At 43.3% G+C, this 10,267-nt stretch overlaps 1 protein-coding gene across 1 annotated transcript; it reads left to right on the top strand.

The window, feature by feature from the left end:
- The first annotated feature begins 1,284 nt into the window (after window positions 1–1,284).
- Window positions 1,285–8,779, top strand: LOC128455084 (oxygen-regulated protein 1). The gene is given in 4 exon segments (XM_053438721.1): window positions 1,285–1,947; window positions 3,010–3,169; window positions 3,413–8,655; window positions 8,657–8,779. Coding segments are annotated over 4 exon segments (6,189 nt in total).
- The last annotated feature ends 1,488 nt before the right edge of the window (window positions 8,780–10,267 follow it).

The raw sequence follows: 10,267 nt of genomic DNA on the forward strand, positions 1-10,267 counted from the left end.
ATTGTTCTAAACCTCAAGGGAAACATCATCCAAACATTCTTTTAAATATTATGTTGATAAAGGTCCAGAATCTGTTTTGATGTGGAGCAGTTCTTCCGTGAGTCTGTTATTTCTTACCTTACTTATGTTCATATGCTGATTAAGTGTGAGCAAAGATTAAGCAAATTGGCCGTGATGGTGCATGTCCCAAAATAGCCCACGGCCGCAGCTGAGAGGCTTTGACCAGCGCTCGGAGGAATAACAGACGCTCACTCTCTGCTGTTTTAGCCACTATATTTACGGTGAAATGTGACGGACACGGTAAGCCCCTCTCATTACATCTTGGTTTATGTGTTTGTGTGCTAGCAGGTAATTTACAACATTTCCTACAGGGTGTAGTTTGTCTGTCGGGTGTCTGTGGCCTTTGTCTAAGACCGTGTGTACAGCTCCGTAGACTTGTTGTTCACAGTAATGTTAGTAAGTAGCTACTGTGAGTATAAAGAAGAGTAATGTGTACTGGGACAATTTTCTTTCCATGGTGAAGTGTATATATGCTGCGCATGTTGTAAAGCCTCTTTAAAGGCTAAATAAGAGTCTCTGTGGACTATGAGACGTTATCTCCGACAGACTATTCTCTCTGTATAAAGGCCTAATGACAGTATGCAACTCTTATGCCAACATAACAGCTTAAGAATTATTTTACTGTACGGGAATTGTCTAATAATCTGTCAAATATATACATGCAATTTCAATTGACAATTGACAATGCATTTTATTAACTTTATAGTAAGGATCAGCTGGAAATGTCACCCTTTTAAATGTATTGGCTTCATCAAGACAGAGAGAATATTTGCCAGATTGTTGTTACTCATCAGATTGTTTGGTAACAACAATTTGGTCAATGTAAGGAGTCAATTGTCATTCTATACATGTGTCTGTGAGGTCAAAACCACAACTTGATATTTGTAAATCCAAATAATAATAAAACAAATCTGCCTCCCACACTCAGCAACTGCAATCTTGAATGGTGGCAGCTTGTGTTTTTTTTTATTGTGATTGTGGTCATCTTGAAATTAATAATTCATGATGGCCAACAGACTATTTCCAGCAGAACCTCTGAGTTTCAAGGGGGAAAATACATGGAAGCAGTGTAGCCATATCTCGGTGAAAGTCTTCAAAATGAATAAATGAACAGGGAGAAGTAGTCGATCACTTTAGAAGCACAACAGCACAACTTAGAGTGAGAGCAACTGAGTAACAACTCTTTCCCTCTCTGTACTTTCTTTCTAGAGACCACTTCACAAAATGAGCAGCACCCCCATCCAGGACCCGGCTGCCGAGGATCTGTCCTCTGGCAGCGGGCAGACGTTTCCCTGCCGAACCTTACAGCCCACCTCTGATCCCTCCGCGTCCAAACGATTATGCTTCTACAAAAGTGGTGACTATAAATTCAGCGGGCATCGCATGGTCATCAATGGCCGCACCTTCAAGACGTTCGATGCCCTGCTGGACGTGCTGTCCAATAAAGTGCCTCTGCCATTTGGAGTGAGGACCATCACCACACCTCGCGGGATCCACCTCGTGAAAGGTCTGGATGACTTTCACGATGGGGGATCCTATGTGTGCTCTGATCAGAAACGGGTGAAGCCACTAAACTTGGCTGAGGTGAACCGGCGGCAGGTACCGTGGAATACCACCAGACCCCTCAGCACTGGGCGGCGGAGACGTATCCAGCTCGGTCAGTTTGGCAGGAGGAAGGAGTTCGCCAACAGGCCGGCAAAGGTCACCGACAGGGTGACATTGCGGACACCGAAAAGACTTGTGGTCATCAAGAACAAGGATCCCACAGTTAAATCCACAATTGTATTGCAGAGAAGAACGGCACCGACGTTTGATGCTCTGCTGGATTACCTTTCTCAGATCCTGCAGTTCCCGGTGTTGAAACTCTTCTCCACCGACGGAAGAAGAGTGAGTGTTTAGAAAACTGAAAGTTGGAATGATGATGGATCAGAATTAGTTAAAATTAACTCTTTGAAATACTATGAACTGAAGATACTTTTGTGGAATTGGTGAAATGTTAGATTTGTGGGAGTTAGTCACCCCAAACCACACTCAAAGAGCAATCAGAGGGATTTTGATGTTTTCCATTAAATATTTAAATTGAATTCTCAACAATTTAAATTAATTCTCCACTTGTCTTCAAACAAGGAAATGTTCTTCTGTCTGTTAGCGCCATGGCGTGTTAAGTCATGGTCATGACTCAGTCGTTGTCCTTGGACACACTGTCTTTCGGCCTAAGGCTATATAAAGCAAAGGTTTGTCTGGGTCACACAAATAGGATAGTGTCTTTAAATCAAAAAGCTTTAGGCAGACAGACTCAACCACACATGACGGCGGTGTGGAACGCACCATGTTCAGACTTCATCACTTTATTTTAAAAACATAAAAACATACATTTTTGTCAAGAAGTATTTGAAGACTGTGGGAACTATCTGGACCATGATGCTTTGTGAGTTAATCTTTTCGATTGTTTTGTCAGAACTGAATCTCTGTGAGCGATAGAGTTGAGTTAGTTTGTGAGTTTTCTCCTTCAAATGAATTGTTTTATCTGAGACCTTTCAGTTTCAATATAACTCCACCTGTATATGTTCAATGTACCTCAGGAAATCAGGGCTTTTAATTTTACCTGTCACCTTGCACATTGTAAGTATTCCAAGAAGTGCTAAGAGGTGCCATCAGAATCTCTACCCCCTGGTGAGTTATCTCTGTAATCCCACATGTACTGTAGCAAAAACAACAAGCTCCCTGTTAGAGGTCATGAGTAAAGAACTTTTAAATCCTGTACTATAAAAACGTGGTATGAAGAGATAGAATCAACTTGCAAGTGATATGCGACATTGAATTTCAAAGGAAGATACCAAGAGTGCAATAGTTGTACATGTTAAGTAAATTAGGTAAATGGCCAATTCAAAAGACTCTTTCGTCGGACGTTGACTCAAATGTCAAAACTTGTCTCTACCCTTGTTTCAGGTTGACGGTCTTGCTGCACTTATCCTGTGCTCCGGAGTGGTTGTGGCTGCGGGAAATGAGTCATTCAGATTAGGAAACAACAGTTTTAACAGAGGGGGCCAGACGGCACAGGCCTTGTACATGGAAAACCCGGATCCTTCTATGCTGCAGCCCAGAACTCGTAAGTTTTAATACATTTAATGGATAAACTCTGAGTAATGTTGTATGTCTGTAGTCAGTTACTGATATTCAAGTGGTGTGAATCTTGTCTTCTAACTAGCTTGAAAGGATGTTGTCGAAAATATGAAAATAGTCCCAACAAACAAATAAATATAAGAATATCCTTTCTTATTTCCTAAATCATTTTCTTTCTCCCTCTCTGTTTCCCAATTCTTCCACAAACACTTTCCACCTCAAACCAAAGAAAACAACAAATCCTTCTCAAGTGGAAGAGGCTCGAGGAACTTCTCCCTATCGTCGGAGCGATACGTTATCAACCAGATCAACAAGTCTCGAGATGGAAGCATGAACGGCCGCCTGCATCACCACAACGAATCGTTTGACACCGAGGTCAACCAGCGAGGGAGGGGAGAGAATGGGCATCATACCTGTATCATACCTCAAGACGACGACATTGAAAAGTCTTTTCGTGTGAATCAAGACGGCAGCATGACTGTAGAAATGAAAGTGCGTCTGACCATTAAAGAGGAGGAGATGCTCCACTGGACCACCACACTCAGCCGCCACTGCCTTAGCAAGAGGACAGTTTGTGCCTCCATTTCCGAGTCGGCCAACAGCTCACCTGACTCAAACAACGCCGTAGCCAAAGACTCTTCCAGCATCAGCGAAGGTGACAGCAAAGAAGAAAACCATGCCAATGGAGCTGGAAGGGGTGTCTGCTTCGACGACAACCACGTGTACAAGAACTACAACTCAAAAGCTTTGGGAAGATCCAAAACGATCAAACGCACTCCTACGCCAGGTCCTCGACACGTTAAGAAGACGGCGTCTGTTGAGAGCGTGAAGATGGTGACGGAGTCGGGGATTCAAGAGAGCAGACTGGGACATTATTCCTACATGGAGAAGACGGCCGATGGTGAGACAACCGAGGGATACTGCGTTGTTAGACACAGCAGCAGCAGCAGCAGCCGGCCAATCCCAAAACCTCGGAAAACGGCCTCTGCTGGAAAAGGCAACAAAGGCTCCCACTCGTCCATCAGGTCGTCAGGAGTTGCTGAGGTCCTTCAGATACAGAGTAACGGGATGGAGGTTACAGAAACTGTCATGCATATCTATGAAAGTCAAAACTGCTATGACAACTATTCTGCAAATGAGGACTATAGCGCAGATGGCGCACCTTTGCATGGTTCCACCTCAGGGCCAAATAGCAAGTCGTCCACAGGGCCACGTTCATCCAGCAATGACTGTGATATTGATTTTAGCAGGCAGCCACCCGATGCTGACTCACTACGACTGAGAGAGGAGATGTTGTCGTTGTCATCAGAACCAATATCTCCAACTCATGAGATTACGAACAATCTGCCTACAGTGACTGAGGACGATGCTCAAACAGCAACAAACTCCCAGATTGAGGATACAGTAAAAAGGGACAAAACTCCTAAAAGTGAGAAGAATAAAAAGATGACTAAACCTGCTGTGAATCACAATAGTTCAACTTCAAAAAGTAGCAAAAATTCAACTGACAAGCTGAGCAGCAATACCCGTGTGGGGAAAAAGAGTTTGGGTTCATCAGAAAGTGCTAAAAGTGTCCATAAAGGTAAAGAAGCGGAAAATAAAGAAGCAAAGCTTCCGTCTAAGAAAACAATTAAAGTTGAAAAGAAGCCCAGGAAAAGCTCCGCCTTATTAGACAAAACGGAAAGTGTCAAAATAACCCCACCTAAGAGACAAAGCCTGAATAAAGTAGCTGCTAGAGATAATGGCCACAATGTAAACACTCCGAGTGGGAGGCCTCAAATGAAAAAGAACATCTCAGATATATTACAACCTAAAAAAGCACCTCTGCAGACCAGGAAAACAATGAGTAAACCCAAATCCATGACAGAGAACAAAACGTCATCACCTAAAAAGTCTTTGGAGACAAGCGAGAGTGTTTCAATGCCTTCCCTGAACCCTACGCCCTCTGAAATCCACCAATATGTCGAGAACTGGTTGGAGACAGTGGGCCAAGAACAGGCGCCGTATACCGAGGCAATTCCAGAAGATTCTGAACCTCCGTCAACGGTGATGTTTCAGATAGGCGGTGGGTCGGAATCAGATGAAAAGAATGGACATCAGAATGATTTAGCTGAATATATCCCACTTTCCGGGGATAATGTAAAGAAATCTGCCTCTTGTCTAATGGTTCCTCTTTACAAAGGAGAGGCAGAAGCATCTTTGTTGCACAGTGTTTCTATGCCAAGTGTCCGAGTGGATCCTGGGTACCAGGACAACCAACTGAGGGCACATAAATCTGCAGAGGCCATCGACCCCACTGGCTGCGAGTCAACCTCAACTACGTCCAACATTTTAACTCCCAAAGAAAATTTAACACCCGTCCTTCAAAAGCTGTGTTCCTCCATTCAGAACATCAGAAGGGCGTCAGACACCAACACGACATATAACCTTGAGAAGTCCAACAGCCTCCCGGATTTCTCAACACAGGTAGCGTCAGTGTTCGGCTCGTCGTGCAAAGCATTTCTGTCCTTCTTGTCGGTCATGACTCTGAGAGATGACCCAGCAGGCTCTGCTCCCAACGTATGTGACCAATCAAGAAGCACCTCAGAGGCCATGCTAATGATGCAGTCTCTAATGAAAATCTCTGCCATCGAGGACAAAGAAGAGCTGAGTGTGAGTCTGACAAACCTGCAGAGCAGCACATCTTCACTGTTCAGAGAACGATGGAAGAATTTCCAGATTTTGAGGGAACGGCTTGAAAGTGAGCCACTTTCTCCCAAAGTTTCTGAAACCGAGTTTGCCCTGGACCTTGACTCTGAAGGTGGGGATATATTTGAGAATGAACATCTGACTCTAGATGAGCTGATGGAGGAGCTGAATATGCCTCAAGACCTCAGATCAGAAATTTCCTCAACAATCCACCAAGATAGAAGTTTTTACGCTCCGGAGGAGAGCACTTTGGTAGAAACTGAAAGAAACCAGTCGGACTCGGAGGAAGATTTGGAGAAGTTTGTTGATGAATCCAATGATGAAGCAAATTCAACTGATCCTGATGATACACGTGGAGATGAAAACTTTGCAGAAAGAAAAATGGATAATGATGATGGAGATAGAAAGTCAGATCAACAAGCTGATGAAGTTCAGGAACTGGGCAGTGATTTGAAAGATTCAGAGGCTTCACAGACAGAACAAGATGAGGCAATGAAAGATGAAGAAGATAAAGACAAGGTAGAGGAGGATAGGGAAGACAAGAAGGCAGGAGAGGATGGAGAAATGAATGAGACAAATGATGATGGTAAAGAGGAGGCAGCAATGGAGGATGTTGAAGGGCAGAAAGCAGAGAAAGAAAGTGTTGAGGAATCAGTTGAGAAAGAAAAGGAAGGAACAGAGGAAGAGATGACAGCAGATGAGGATGAGGAAATGGAGAAATTAGAAGAAGGAGGGGAAGGAGTGGTTGAGGAGACAGTGGAAGGACTGTTGGACGAAGAAGATCCAGAGGAAAGAGAGTACAACAGCATAGAAGAGACAGAGGAGAGAAAAGGTGTTGATGAGACGGAGGAGGAAGAGAGAGGAGGGACGGATAGGGTTGAAGAAGAGGCAGATGAGGAAGAAATTTGGGATGAGGGGAAGCAAGTGAAGGCTGAAGAAGGAGAAGACCATAAGGAGAAAGATGAAAATATTGTTGAAGAGCAGGAGGAAGAGGAGGAAGAGGAGATCGAAGGACAAGCAGTTACAGAGTACGATGTAGAAGAAGAGTTGGAGAAGGTCATTGAGGAGACAGAAGAGGAAGAGGAGGTAGAAAACATCTTGGACATAGAAGAAGAGGTGGATGTGGTTAGTGAGGATTTCGACGAAGAAGCAGATAAAGTTAGGGAAGAGAAAGATGAGGAAGAGGAGGTAGATAATGTAACCGAAGAGGTAGACGAGGAAGAGGATGAGGAGGATAATGAGGAAGATGAAGAGGAGGAGGAGAAAGAAAGGAATCTGGTTTGCAGAAAAAGCAATGAAGAGGAAGAGGAGGATAATGAGGAAGAGGAGGAGGCGGAGGAGAAAGAGGAGAAAGAAGGGAATCTGGTTTGCAGAGAAAGCAATGAAGAGGAAGAGGAAGAGGAGGATGATGGTGCTGAGGTTGAAGAAGAAAGGGTGATCACAGATGAGTCAGTTGAAGAAAATGAGGTACAGGAGTTTGAGACTGAAGTGGAGAGGAAAGAAAACGAGGGATCAGACCAGGTCGAAAAACAAGAATCAAAAGAAGAGGTGGAAGAAGGACATGTTTCTGAGGACGCAGACAGTTTTGAAGATGATACCAGTAACAACTTGCTGGAAGAGGCCTCCTTTTTGCAGCAGAGCAGTCACGAGCAAGCGAACGCAGAGTGTGACAGTGAATCACCGACCCAATATTCCTCTGAGGGGCAGTGTGAGTTCACTAAAGGCAGCGGAACAGACAACGAGCCCGAAACAGACGAGGGAGGGGAGCGTCGTGAGGAGAACAGCCTGATCCATCCTGTGGAAATATCCCAGGAGTTACTCGACTTTGTCAACTCTGCTCTGCAGTCGTCTTCGCTCACTTTCTCGTACGACGCCCAGGGGAACATCAGGATAGAGACGGATCACGCTCGAGTTGTACAAACTATGCCAACTCTTTTTCCTAATAGAAGAAAGGACAGTTCTTACGGCTTGAAACGTCTCCCGAGCCCAAACACGTCTGATTTATCTGATTACAGACCAGAGACCTCGGAGAGTGGTGGGTATCAGACTCAGGAGTCTGTAGATCTTGTTTCAGAGAGTGGAGACGAGGCCTCAGAGAGATCCTCTCCAGCCTTAACACCTGAGAACGATTTATTGTCTCGTGCAAGTACTGCAGAAGTCTTACAAAGTTCCAGGATCAAAAGTGAAGAGAGTTTCTCTTCCAATGATTCGGGCACCAAAGCTTCAAAAGAGGATCTGTCTTATTTTAGTGCAGCAAGCTCATTAAAGGCAGATGCCGAAGCTGGGCCAGTGGCCACACAGCCCGTCTCCCTCAGCTCAGAGAAGGACAACGGCGATGGGGTTTTGATTGATCAAGGGAGATGGCTGCTCAAGGAGAACCACCTCATAAGAAAATCCCCTCCGGTCGCCCTGGGAATGTACGGTAACATTGACAGCACGTCCACCGACACGGCTCAGGAGAACGCCGGTGAGGACTCTCCGCTTCACCATAAGATCCAGCCCAACCCCCTCGTAGACATATCCTCTTCAGAGCTCGAGGATATGGCGAAGCCTCCAACTCCGAAGTGCACCTACTACAACATGCCACACGGGAGTGACTCGGATCCCTTCCTGGACAATTACAGTGTGCACAGTGTGAAAAAGGACACGAGCAGTGGGATGGGAAGAAGCTTCAGGGTGTCGCCAAGTATCGATACTTCCAAAAACTGGACAAATAAAATCGGCAGTCCATCTTCATTTACATCAGTTGAGTTCAGATTACCAGATGGGAGAATTCATCCTGAGGGGGGGGGCCCCGGCTGTGACACAGCCAAGAAGGACATCTAGTGGGGGCGGCAGTGCACTGCAAGCACAGAACTCCCCGGAGACACTGCTTGTGAGATGTGGACAATACTGCCCCATACTATGAATGAATGTCTAGTGTGTAACTATGTTGGACAATGATTATTTCGTTACTTTCTTTGCAAACCAGCCAGACCTACAGATCCGTGCCATTTATTTCAGTTCAGTATCATACAAAAATCTTTACAGACTTTTTTGTGTGTTTTAATGGTGATGGTGATGAAATCCATAAATCCAATATAGCAATATCAGCAACTACAAAAAACATATTTTTTTTTACTGTTTCACTGCAAATTGTACATAACAATCTATCATAAAGTACAAGTCATATATTTTTCTACTAAATATAATGCAATACATAGAATAAATAAAGTGTCTCTAAAAGAAACAGATTTTATTCCTGTTATATTTTATTGTCTTTGTTTTTCAATTGTATATGTATTGTTTAAAAAAAAGAAAAGTGCAGTCGAGGCTGAGTGCAGTCGAGGCTGAGATATCCTGACATTTACTCCCTAAACCTTTAATTTCTAATGTTTTCCAAAAACTCTTGATTTCATTAGAACCTGCTCTGTAAATGTCCACACTCTTCAAACTCCACGCCCCATTGTTGGTAACTCTATCTGTTATATATGTGAAGTTTCTAAACCAAAACAGGATAACTATGAGGAAATATGGTAAAGTAAAATTAGTGCATCAAATCTTTGTAATTCTAATATGTTTGTACCTACCGACATAGAGATTTAATCATTTCTTCTGAATTAATTTATTTTACGTACTAAATTAAAATAATTAAATTAGCTGTTCTGTAAAAGTTCACAAATGAAGAAGTAAAGGAACTGAATGATTGGAAACTAATAATAATATGGACAACTGCAAATGCATTTTCATAAAAGAGTCAGTCTGTGCATTATGACGTCTCAGAAAAAGATTTAGGTCCTGAACTTGCTTGGGGGATTATTTAATTTATTAGAATGATCAATTCACGATTGAAACCTAGTTATGAGTCAACAGCTGCAGCAAAGGATTTTTCTACAAGATATTTTTTTTCAAAGCAGTTCTTTAAGGCAAACACACACACGCAAACAAAATTTAAGCAAAAGACAGCAGAACAGAGTTTTCATACAATTAAAGTTATATTAAGGATCGAGATGTTGACTGTGGAAAATAATCTGATTCATAAACAATAGCCTTAAAGCATTTGTGTTCTTTGGTGACATTTGACTTTGATAAGGTTATTAACTAAGGAAGGCATCTGAACTGTGAATGAGCCTTGGGCCAATGATATCCTGTTTATTCATGAAACTAGAGAAACATCATCCTGACTCCAAGGGGGTTTCTTTAAAACATCTTTAATTACATTATAAAAAAACAAAAAACATAAATCATTTGATTATTTCTCTGATTCATGAAACAAAAGCCAAAGTATTTGTCTTTATTCGTCACACTCTGTCCCTCTGGTCTCACTCTGGTCCGGTCGTCTTCAGGCAGGAGACGGGTGAGTGTCATCTGCAGCTGCCTCTCAGTCAGGGTGATGCTCTCCGAAGCAGACGGACAT

The sequence above is a fragment of the Pleuronectes platessa genome, chromosome 13 (assembly GCF_947347685.1).
Source record: "Pleuronectes platessa chromosome 13, fPlePla1.1, whole genome shotgun sequence".
Lineage (NCBI taxonomy): Eukaryota > Metazoa > Chordata > Actinopteri > Pleuronectiformes > Pleuronectidae > Pleuronectes > Pleuronectes platessa.